Source organism: Netta rufina (genome assembly GCF_964035555.1).
Source record: "Netta rufina genome assembly, chromosome: 11".
NCBI classification, from domain to species: Eukaryota; Metazoa; Chordata; class Aves; order Anseriformes; family Anatidae; genus Netta; species Netta rufina.
Window position 1 is genome coordinate 9203234 of NC_140134.1, and position 12962 is coordinate 9216195.

The following is a 12962-nucleotide window of genomic DNA, read 5'->3' on the forward strand; positions in this document are numbered from 1 at the left end:
AAGCCTGAAGGAATAGCATGGGGACTTGGCATCTGAGATATAAATATTCCTCTTATTAGAAATCAAATGAATAACACTGACCCTTGCAAATATACTTATATTTTTCTGAAGCTACTGGGGATTTAAATGCCACTATTAGACTAAAGGAATCAAGGTAAATAACCTTAATTATTTGATTGGGGACACTATTCCTTACTTTTTTTTTTTTTTTAAATTGGAACACAAATCAAGCTTGCTGCATTTACTGATAATGCTTATTTTTTGCTACTGCACCTTCTAGAGTGAAATCTGTAGTTTCCATATTAAAATGTTTCAATATAAAAGAATCAAAGATGAATTACAGCTTTGTATTTAAACAGAAGTTCATTAAAATATGGCCAATACTTCCAATGCTAAGTTACGAAGTTTTCATTGTCATTTTTAATTTGATGTGCAATTATTTTAGTATCGTAAGAAGAAAAAGTAGTCCCACTCAGAAGCTTGATAAGTCAGTTATAACTTAGTTAAGCTAAGACTTTTAGTAAACATTTAGTTCTTACGCTCTCTCCCCCAAATCTGTGTAGCCTACCCTTTGACTAGCTGTAAAGCATTAGGAACGAGTTGGAGCAACGTTTCCGTATCAACAACAGTAACTCTCAGGTGACTGATAGAGAGTCCTAAAAGCATATTATTCTGTAATAGCAAAGTGTTTATGAAAACAGCATTTATTCATTTGAAGATAGATGGTAAAACGTATGGAAAGCATGAGGCACACGTGAAAGCTGATAAATAAAGCACAGCATATAAATTTACACAAAGAGAACAAACTCGCTGTAAATCCTTATTCAAAACAGTATTTGTAATGACCTCAGTGGCTTACTGTCAAAAATAAAGATTGCAAGATTAGACCGGTAACATATGTTCTGTGTATTTTCTGCATAAAATATATACACTTCTGTTCAGTTCTCCCTGTAAATCTGATGTACACAGTATACAACTGTACATTTATATATAAACAGATTAACATACAGATTTCAGATATGCTGTATGTGCAGCCCTTTAAAAAAAAAAAAAAGTATTTTAAAAGAATTGTCTGGTAACAGTATGATCTACACCAAATCTTCTTTTCACGTCCAGTAACTTTAATGACAACAGGATGCTGCAGGCGATAGGGAGAACCCAAACTAAATGGTAACCTTTCAGTGTTTTAAGATGTCTCAAGTACAGGCATCATCTGTGGTTTGAAAAGAGCTGCACAGAATCTTAAAGTACTTCAATGCTGTTTACTTGTTTTACCTAAGGCAAGCGATTTCTATATACACAGCAAAGGTGAGAAAAACGGCTGCAGTCTTCCTGCACGCACTGCTCTTACTGGCATAGCTACCTGAATGAACGTGGCGAGTAACACACAGCTCATCTCCTGCTCCAGGATGATCTTGTTCTGGGAGTTATTGTAACAAGCAGCTATTAGTGAAGGGAAGAGCACTTTGATTAAACGAGGATCACTGAAATACTGGAAAGGCAACTGGCATAGCTTCTGCAGCACTGTGGGGTGACGGCCAGATTGTACAATGATCTGAAAACACAAACGTAACAAAATTAGAACACGTAGCCTATCTGGTCTTCTCTTCCTGTTAATCATCAAGAGTGTTGAAGTCATGCTAAAAATATGAGCATGGCTGAGAAGAAAACATTTTAGTAAATACTAAAAATAAATCTTAGAACATTTAGTCCAACTAACTTCTGTTTTAGTGTGCAAATATTATTTTTATTGCAGGGGAACACAAAGAAAATAAGGCTGTGAAACTGCTTTTGCCTGTATCACCAAAAAAGACAGTAAAAATAAGAACTGGATTAATCTGAGCATTACAATACTTTTGTTTAAGACAAAGAATTAAAGCAAAGGCACTGTTCTAAGTTTAGGACTACAAAAAAAAAAAAACACCCACAAAAACAAAGATAGAAACAACTGCTGCCATTTAAACACAGTAAGAATAACTTTATTGGAAAAAAAAAATATATCAAGAGCGAGATCACCAGGACCGTAAAAGCCTGATGAAGCTTGCTCATCCTTTACTGGAGTGCTCTCTGGCAATCACAGAGGACTCTGTTTCATCATAGATGTCTGCTACGCATTCTCAGGCACAGAAAAGAAAAGGTGATTGTAAGCTGCACAGCAATGAGTTTCAGTAGAGACTCCAAAAGATCCTCCCATCTGTATTTCTTATCTCAGTTTCTATCAGTGCCATTGACTCTAAAAGGAGAATTGTTTAGATAAATGGGACTGTTGTCATGAAGCAGGCTAAGTTTACAACTGCGTACATCTGGAAAAATAAGGCAATGCTATACTGGTTTCTTGCAAAGGAACCTTTCCAATTTACTTGATATTTTTATAAAGTCTTTGTGATAAACTAACAAAAATTAAAAATCGGATCCGTTCCAAGCAACCTCGATTAGACAATTATAATATGAAAGAGCTGTTTGACCTAAAGTTGGCTTTTCAGCATAGGAGGAAGCTCCTATAGGGCTGAACACTGTAAAACTTAGGGTCATGACTGTAAATTGTACTTGGAAAAACACAATTTTACAGGTACACACCCAGACAAGACTGCATTGAAATTAAAACCAGAAGGACAGAAAGAAGCAGTTGAGACCACAGGAACATAAATTACAGGGATTTACAAGTTTTCAAAGCACTTTTAACAATACCTTAAGAACACACTCTGAGTTGATAATGCATTTCAGTTTAAAAACAAGATCAACAAAGTAATAGTTTGCATTTTTTCAGTTCACCAGCCTAAAAGGCACTGAAAACCTTTCAAAATACTGGCAGAATTGTCTTAATGCCCTTAAAGCCAGGAGGAATTTTTAAGAGACAGACAAATACGTGACAATTAAGTATACAGTGCTCTTTTGAGGAAAATATCTAGCCCACCACGAAAGCATTTGGATGATGCTGAACTTAGCTGTTGGCTACCACGCTTTGTGCTTACTGCTGGAATTGTAAATTAATCACGGTGGGTATGATCTAACTCTAGGCTTTTCTATGGCAAATCCTACAGTCAGAAAAGTACTTTGAATCAGTCGTAACCGTACTAATGTAACTACAATTGGTATTTGTACAGGACAGAGTGAGAGAATTCCACTTCTTTTTAATGGCCACTGGACCTGAGGAATAGACCCAGAAAAAGCAGTTTTGAGGAGTTTTCATTTTTCATTTCACACTTCACTTCCCTTACCTGTTCTAGAAATGCCATGGATAATTAAGCGAACTCTTCTCAAATGAACAGTGCAGACACCCAAACAGCGCTCACAGAATTACTATTTCATTACCTTTTTTTTTTTTTTTTTTTACCTTTTTTTTTTTTTTTTTTACTAAGATGTTATCAACATTAAAGATAGGGAAGTTATACACAAGAGCTGCTGATTATTTTAATCTGGTATTTATCACACATGGAATCAATTAAATGAGTTCAGCTCATTGTACTAATGCAGCTACACTAAACCTGATACACTGCATTATGTAGCCTGAAAAAAAATCATGAAATAACTTACCCCTCACTGGAAAAAATTCCCAAGCAAATAAACCTCTAAGAGCATATTCCTTGTTTCACTGTCAAGTGGCAGAGAAAGTGAAGTCCAGCACTCAACTGAGCAGATGAACATTAAAGAAAACATATGAAAACCTTGTCTACGACTTTTTTACGTTGGAAAAAGTTTTTTTTTTTTTTTTTAAACAGTCACTTCCTTCTCTTTGCTGGACAATTCTAGGGAGTTTTGCAGACCTGGAATACTCTTCTCGTAAAATGCTCTCATATGAGATACAAACCCCTTACTGAAAGGCTGTGCAGGAATTCCTGTCACATACTAGAATTAGCTTTTCTTGTTGCTCTCTCTCCAGCCTGAAAGTCAGATATGCCTGTCAAACGTAACAAGATCTTAATTAAATCACTGCATTTCTGTACAGCCAAGCACTTAAGCACCTGCTTAACTCCAGATATGTGCCTAGGTCCCATTAATATTTGCTTGTGGTCTTTTTCTGAATTGAGACCTCTACCAAATTAGTAAAAGCTACTCTACTGTTATTCAGAGCAGTTCATTCAAATTGCTGCTTTCTGTATTTTACTTAAAGTGTTGCCTACTATTAATTTCAAGATATTCATATCGCCTCATTAGTTTTGCCTGTGCTTTGCTTAAAGAAATTGCAAAGACGATGAACTTGCTTAGCCTATGTTGGTTTTGACCCAACACAGTAAACATTGGAAAAACCTTGTGAAGACAGAAGCTACATGCAGGTAAGACAAACTGCAACTATGTTTGTGAAATACTATTTCATGACGAATTAATAAAGTTTTTCTTCCTGCTACCTGCCAAACTGAAGACCATCTCCGGTACGTTTCAGCAGTGGAAGCGGAGCCCAGCAGACGACGAGGAGACGTGAGTAACAGACAGCACACGAGCAAGCACTGGCCGGTGGTGCACTCTGCTCTCCACGTAAAAGCATGTCCAAAACAAGAAGCTAGAGCATCTCAGGTCCCTTACTGTGCCAGACAGGCAGCCTTTCCACCACGTAAGTGACAGTTAGGAAGGGCTGTATACAATGCATGCCACTCTAATACTTGATACTGTTTACTTTCAAGCTTCGCTAAGAGCCATGTTTAGGAACAGTGATCTCCATGCTGGGTCTCTGTCTGAATCTCCAGTTTCCAGCTCGCATGCTGTGTCTACAGAGCCGCACTAGTTGACTGTCCAGCACAATGACTGATGTGATGACCTGGGGGAACTTTTTACCGAGCAACACCTCTCAGGGTTGCCTATCTGTTATCTTCTGTCACTCCCACCGGTTAAAGCCTCCCGCAGGCCCCACTAATGTGCTTCATCTCCAATAGCCAGAGGGGCAGGCACTCGCCTCTTCCCTACCCCATCCAACAAGCCCTGCTTCCGTGTGCCTCTCGAATGCAATAACCATCTCCATCCACTGAAGCTTACCACTTAGGAAAGAATGATTCCTGTTGTCTCAAGGTGGAATCCATTTTTTTTCTCAAGTTTCTTTGGGCCAATATTCACTATATAGTATATTGCTTACACATTGCTGCAATTCTTCTAGCTGTGAAAGTCTGAAGCAGTATAAAAGTCAGTCTTTCAAAACAGGCTACAATGACAAAAGCCAGCAATATGCCACACAGCACTTGAGCAATAAAAAAAGGACAATCAATCAAAAAAATTAAAAGCTCCTTGTAGTATTGGAACAGTAATAAAGTTGTGAGGGGAACTCATCATTTTGCTAGGAGATAAGGCTTCTCCTGCTGCAAAACACTGAAGCAGTGTTTCTGGCTACACAGTCCAGGTGACTGCTAGAAGGCTTTTCCGTCCTGGATCGTGCAATTCTTCTTTGTATGCCCGCTGGGACAGCTCCAGCACCTTTCTTTTCCCTTTTCTTTTCCGGCACCTTGCAAAGCAGATCTTCACAGGACTGAAGACCTTTGCTAGGGACCTAATAAATGCACAAGCATGAACCTAAATAATGTAAGTTCAATTTCCTCTGAATAGCTTAGGCAATGTACAGCTCTTCCCTTTCTCTGAGAAGCTCCGGAGACCCAAAAGGAGCTTTCTGTGGATCCTGGAGCAATGAGAATCTGGAAGCTGTGACTCCCTTCCTTGCTCGCAAGGGCAGGGAGATAACCGCTCGCATACACAGGGGCAGTCTTTGCATGAGAACTACCAAGAGAAAGACATTTTGGTGAACACCTCATAATTCTTCTTACATACTGTATGCAATATATAAAACATCTGTCTTGGATTCAATCTTTCCCTATATACCTTTTATCATGAAAAAAAATACTTACATGCCTATGCATAAACTTGCCAAAGCTATGCAGTAAAATATTCATAGCTAACAGGATCCTGCTTTTTTGATTGATACACATCAGCAGCTACATGTCGTAATAAATAAGAAGTCAAATCTTACCAACTCAATGGCTAATTTTACAAAAAGAAAAAAATAAAATAAAACAAGAAACCTCTAGTCTTTGGAACCGCACTAGGGTAGCTAAGTTTATAAACATCTTACAAGTAATAATCAGAATTTTCATTGAGAAATCTGATGTGTCAGTCAGAAAGCTGAGGGATGGGTGCATGTAAAATCCTGAAAAAATATTACCCAAATTGAGGTGAACTAGTGATTCATATATTCTTTAAGAACTCTAATATCCTGATTTGACTCGTAAGTGAAGATGGCTGTGGCTTGGTTTTCAAGAACTAGTTTAATCAAAATGTTTTTTGAAGATTTACATTTTTTTTTAACCCATGAGGAAGTATTGCTGCTGACAATCCAAATGTCTGTTTCCAAGTTGTAACTTCATACTTTCTACATGACAAGCATTTGAAAAAAAAACAAAAAAAAAACCAAAAAAACTAACTGAATTTAAAATTTGCCAGCAACTCTTCAGAGATTTAGAGAAGATTAAGATCACAGATCGTTTTTAAGTGCTTCTATGCACACACACATTAAATATTGTCAGATATTTTGCTACAAGGAACAACAGAAAAAAGAAGGTTCAGTCTTACAAAATGATCTTTTTTACTCCTTCTGTAACGCTCAAGGCCAGTCCAGGATTACTAGAGAGTGGAAGTGGTGATTTTCAGAGCAATATTTAGCTTAGTTCGACTGATGGATTTAGGTTTTCTTGTTTCACTTGGACATTTGCAGCTCTGGAAAAGCACCATTCATGTCATTTATTTCTGTCCATACACACCATAAAAAAGCAGGAATTATCTTTCAAAAAGTGTAATTAATTTTCTGGTCAGGAGGAACAGAAAGCCTGCAGCAAGCTTTTTGTCTATGCAACGGCGAAACAAAGAACCGAGAAGCAAGTATTCAGTTGATTTAAAAAGCCAGGTTCTCAAGGAACTAAACTGTGCTAGAGCAGACAAACATCATATTGTGAAATAATTATTATTTACCGAGGACTGTATATACCTCTGAAAAGCTGCAAGACATCATCAATTGTACTAGTGAGCAGCATGTCTAAAATTTGTAAGAGTTTTTGCCATTTATTGTTTCCTCAAAGGTTGCTGGCATTTTTCAGTAATTTTTTTTTCAGTATTAGAAATTGTAGCTCTTGCATCAAATGTAAAGTGAGATGAAATTATCACAGCAACGTGTAATTGGAAACAGGAGAACTGGCTTGAATCTTAAAGTTAAGTATAAAATTTCCTGAAGTGATGCCTTCCTCAGCTCTTGCAGAGAAAACACTCTTAATGAACAACTGTATTCCATAGTCTCTTAGTAACAAATAACAGCCATTGTCACTGCAAGCTGATTTTTTTTTTTTTAATGAAGCAAAGCATTAAAATGTCCACTTTGACTGTGGTCTTCTGCTGTAACCTATTTCAGGTTCAGACACAATATTCTCTGAACAATGTGGACTACAAGGCTAATGGTTCTCTCTAAGGGGCACCCCCTGGCACTTCCACAATCTTGCATGACCTACAGTTCTCAACTTGGACATGGCCATTGTAAACATTTGGCTCTTAAAACTGTACTGTTGGTATGGGAACTATTAAGGTTTCTTTTCTATTTATAATTTCTATCAAAGTCAGTTCTAATTGGCACAAACAACTAATCGCTTTATTGAACAAGAGCTGAAATGTTGTGCATCGACTCTGTAACTACAGAGAATACATCAAACGGTTAAACGCTTTTGTTTGATGTCAGGTTATTTATAACTTCGTAAAAGAAATAAGTCTTTATATTAGTAGCCTAGAGTTTCTCTTCAAAGTTAGATCTGCATTATTTCTTTGCTTCTATATAAACAGATCCCATACTGCTAGTATTTAATCAGCGGAATATGTCACCACTTAGGCTCTTCTTCTGTTTTAAGGTCAAGCTCTTTTCTTTCCATTTTGCAAACTCCGCTATTGGCAAGGCTCTGAGCAAAGAATGTTCTAAACTCCTTCTAACATTTATCAGGAACCAGAGCGCCATTTCTATGCAAAAGCAATGTTCCAAAATGCTACATTCAAATTTAAAAATAAGAATTTGGTCTATTTGAAATATTTCAGTGTTTATTTTCTTAACAGCACACACAAGCTTTCCGAGAGAAGTTGGGCAGATAACAGAGTTCAGAAATAGCATTTGTCTTCCTATAAACCACATTATGAGTGGTGTCCTTTCAGAGCTAGCTCTATGGTTTAAGAGCACAGTGCTTTGTGGTGCTCTGGGCATGCATAAGAGAAGAAAAAAATATCTGAGCAGTTTTTGTAGAATCATCCAAAGCTCTTTGGCCATGCAGATAGGATAACAGCAAATATAAGTACAGTGATATGTTTAAACATGTAAAAATGTCTATCAACAGTGACACTAGTGAGAAACTGAGATGAAGAAGTTCTTGGTGTGAAACTCTTGAAAAAAATGTCACTCAAAATGATAACCAACAAGGTACCTTAGATAAAAGAACAAAGATTATAGAGATTAAATTCATCAATAAATAAATTTAAAATATCAGCTTGACTAAAAGATGAGAAGAGAATGGAAATGATTCCAAGAAGCACTGAGGCTACCTGTGAACTCAGCACAAGCCCAGGCTACAGGATAAACTGGTTACTTAACAGCCAAACCAGGAAGAGTAGTAAGGAAAAGCTTTACTTTAAAAATGATGGAATTTTAGCATTTAACATAATGACAATAAAATAAACATTTAAACACGTGAGGTTGTTCTCATGCTTCATGTCAAGCACATACTTAAATATCTTTTTAAATTCAAGGGTAACATTACTTTATAGAAAAAGTTAAGCTTTATAGCTTCCAAAATAATGTAATGGTGGATTTACATGTTTAAGTGTTGGAATAATTATTTATTTATTTTTATCAGAGAAGAATATTATTATATATCAAATGTATTGTGAAATACATTTTCACATAAGCTTAAAAAAGCTTTTTTTTTAAGCTTTTCATAAGCTTAAAAAAAAAACTACCACGTCTCAGTTCCTTAAGTATGGTTCTGAACACTGAAACGATCAGAACTGGACCTTGCAGCCCTGCATTATTTTTCAAGAATCATCTTCTCATTTAGATAAGATCTTCAACTTTAAGGATGCACCACTTGGAACTTCAAGCTAGTGTTCTAGGCATGACCCTCTACTCATTTAGAGGTGGAACTCCAACTCCACTGATGAAAATGAAGAATTCTTGATTTGAAGCCTAGAGAGGGAACAGGACCTCAGTCAAAAGAAGTTCAAACTGACTATTGGAAGAGGTTTCTGCAATGATCCTTGAAAAGAGATCTAGCTGGGTCAAAATCTCCAGAAGGTGCGAGTAAATAAATTATTACAGTTTAAAGCACAAAAAATAATTTGTTTCTCTCAGAGCATTCTCTCTTTTCAAAACCAACCAAAAACCTACTTGCAAATAAGCTACACAGTCTTAGAATTTTTACTACTAGAACATTTTGCTTGCTTGCTTCAACAATAAATGTAAAGGCTTTGTGAAAGTGTCTGATTGTCAACTAAAAAGACTGAAACACATGGAGCTACTTGACGTTACAGAGCTGGCTTGAGAAAAAAGCTTCAGAGAGCAAGAAAACGTACTTTTCTGCCATGAAAAATACGCAAGATTTTCCATAGTATTCACTTTTGCAAGACTTAATCCATTTTAGTTTTTTTCTTTATATTTCAATATCACTTCAATCAAGTGATACTCATTTATTTGAGCTAAATATGATGAAATAGGTTTGGGAGACTTCTTTGGGTCTCTTGCATGTTCCCACCCATACTGCAGCATCCAAGTACTTGGAACAACTGCCAACTGCTGAAGCCCAAAGCTGTGAACAGAGAGCAGGCTGATGTCCTCTCTGTGTGGGGCCAGCGATGTTCAGGACAGTCACTGTGGTTCTGCAGAGACTTGGAAAACTTTAAGTTTATGGGAGAAGCACAGGGAGTTCCTTCACACATGAGGCAAAACAGACAATAGCTCACAAGGCCTGATTAAAGATTTGCAGACTTTAGACTTTGTGTTCAGTTTTGGTGTGAAATTTAGTTCTCATGGAAAAGAGAGACTGGCACGCTTGATTAGAAAGAGGCAGAGGAAAGACAGGCATCGTGCAAGCTTGTGCAGGCATCTCTGCCAATGCATCTCCACTGGCCAATGCCAAAATATTCCAGGTCTAGGTCTTTGCTGAGAAGAAAGTGCTTATGCCAAGCTTTATTTATTTATTTTTTTAAAGTGGAGATTAAAAGCCGAGGCCACCAAACTCTCTTCCTGATCTGAGATTAGGACATAGTTCTCTGGAGGCTGTGACATTAGCCACTCACTCTCTCCAGCCCTCTCCTCAAGGCTTTACTTACGGATGATGTATTAAGGTTGCTGGAAGTACTGCTTTTGATGACATTGGGAGCCAAGTTTATTCTTTGGTGTTTACAATTTAAGAACAATACAATAAGATCAATAATATCCAAATGCATTAAAATGCATTAATATCCAAACACAATAAAATCCAAATGCATTAATTTATCATATTAACTCCTATGTGCTCTCGCTCCCTCTCCCACAGGAATCAGCCGGCCATCCTAAACTGAAACTAAATACAGCTGATTTCACTTTAAGTCTTTGCTCACATTATAATTCCTTCCCTGCACCCTCTAAACAACAAATAAAGAAAAAAGAAATGAGACACATTTTGGAGCATTAGAAATACAATGGAAACATGAAGCGTTAAACATGCAGTCCACCATGCTCACATCGTATTTTATTTGCTTTGTCATCGATCGCTCTTTAAACGTTGTTGTTCATCAGGAAGCTCAAATAACAACAAAGGTGTCCGACAAACCACCCCAGAGGCACTCCCAATTTTCACTGCTCGGCTGGCGAGGAATGCCAACTTTTCTAAAGCCATGGGTTCGTTTAGGTGAATTTATGCAATTTGACTACGTAAGATTGATAGAGAAAAAGCGTACGTTACAACGCTGTTTTCATTTACTCCATTTTAAGATGGTGAGTTTAATCCTCTGGGGGCTGAAGTGCTCCTAAATGGTAGTCAAGACTACAATTTCACATGACTCACTCACTGAAATCAGCTATTCCACAAAAATTATTTTTTTTTTTTAAATTAAAACTTACAAAGTTTTAAAAGGCTTTTTGGAAAAGACTTAACTAAACCAACAACCTCAGTATGAAATCCATACTCCTAAAAATACCCCCTCTGAAAAAAAAACAAACACTATCAAAATCAGAAGTAATTTCAGACACTGTTTGCTAACATAAGCAGCTATTAAGCACACAGTAACTACCAATTCCTGTACCTTTACTCTCATGTTGTTTTTTTAAACCTCCACCTATCAGATCAAAATTATTCCAGTCCCAGCCTAGCCCCACAAGCAACATAAATAATGGAGGTTTAATGATGGCCTCCAGTAAACAACCTGCATGCAATCTTTACATAAGATTTTATAACCATTCTAAGTTTCCCTGTTATTCCAGTTTCCAAGTTCCACGATTGCTACTTTTTAAAGCTATTTTCTTTACACTAACACTAGATGAAGCTGGCCATTTACTGAAACTCAGCACAGTCAACTGCACAAAATAATTTCCCTAAAGAAGACAGCTTTTAATCTGAATTCTTTTTGTGATTGTTCCTTACAACTAGCAGTACTTGTAACCGCAGTTAGGGCACGTAATATACATATGTACGTGATACATTAATCAACTTCAAGTTCATATGCACACCACTTAATGAGGGATAAAGTATTCTGTTATTTTATGTCAGAAATAATATTTGTCACAAGAAAAAACGCTAAAAAGTAGGAAAATATAAGCCAGTCGTTTAAATAAAAAAGAGGAAAGAATCTATGTATGGAGCCTTTCTTGGGGACTTTCTACCATATATTTTTGTGATGAAAACAAACAATAAATTTCACAAACCTTTCAGAATTGTGCCTTCCACACAATTTTATTTCTTTGAAATTATATTTTTATTTGTTACACTACTTGTGACGTTCTATATTTTTAAGACAGAATAAATTCCTCTCCCCAAATATTCTGAAATCTTACTGGTCCTTGTTCCTGTGAGTGGAACAAGATGGCACACCTGAAACATGCTTTGCAACACATTTTCTACATCTATGTAGCATGGATAAATTTCTCGTGAGTGAATGACACTATCAAATTTAACTCCTGCTAATTTAACGTCTATTGCTATTTTCAACTTAAGGATTATTTGATATTAAGACCTCAATTATTTCTAAGCTTACAATGAAAATAATGTACTGATCGTACGGACACAACTGCCTAGGGATAAAAAGTTTGGAGTGACAGAGAAACAGAGAAACAAATTAGTTAAACTACTGCAACTGCAAGACAAACTTCCCAGAATAAAATCCCTTCTTCAAAGACATATGGTTTGCATATCTCTTTTCTTCCAGCGACACTGATTACTGTAGTTAAAGTTCCTAACTGTATCTACAACAAACCCTACCTTTTGTAACAAAAAATTAAAAAGCTGCATATGCATCTCCCTAGCTCTTTTACAGACATGTTAGGTTTTGCAATGCAGTACCGCTATGTTTTAGCTCAACAACTTAGAAGTATAAAGTCCTGTGTACTACAAATCCCAGACGTTAGTGAGATTTTGCTGGAGCATTCTCAAAACAGCATGTCATATGTGCCAAACAGTGACAAAAGAAAAAGCTCTATTTATTTAAATCAATTGCACAAACGAACAATGCAACTTCTTTTGAAGCTTGTCAGACAAAGTCCTGAGCTGGAAGATCTGATGTCTGATGACTTTTCAAATGCAAAATATTCAGTAAGTGCAATGAATATGGAAAGATTCTTATTCCCAGTACGGCAATGTGAAAGAAGCCAAATCATCTGTCATTCATGTTAATTTAATTACAGGACCACATTCAATTATCCAATATAATATGCAAATGAAGTGAGTTGACAGCACATGCTAATTACAGTCATTGTAATAATTAAATCCAAGAAA

The 12962-nt window shown here is 36.6% G+C and overlaps 1 protein-coding gene across 1 annotated transcript in view; it reads right to left on the reverse strand.

The window, feature by feature from the left end:
• SCAPER (S-phase cyclin A associated protein in the ER) overlaps positions 1 to 12962 on the reverse strand; it is a 156728-nt gene that overhangs the window by 3736 nt on the left and 140030 nt on the right. The window contains exon 30 of the mRNA XM_084293063.1: positions 1364 to 1555. Coding sequence (XP_084149189.1) covers positions 1364 to 1555 — 192 coding nt within the window. The remainder of the gene's footprint in view (positions 1 to 1363; positions 1556 to 12962) is intronic.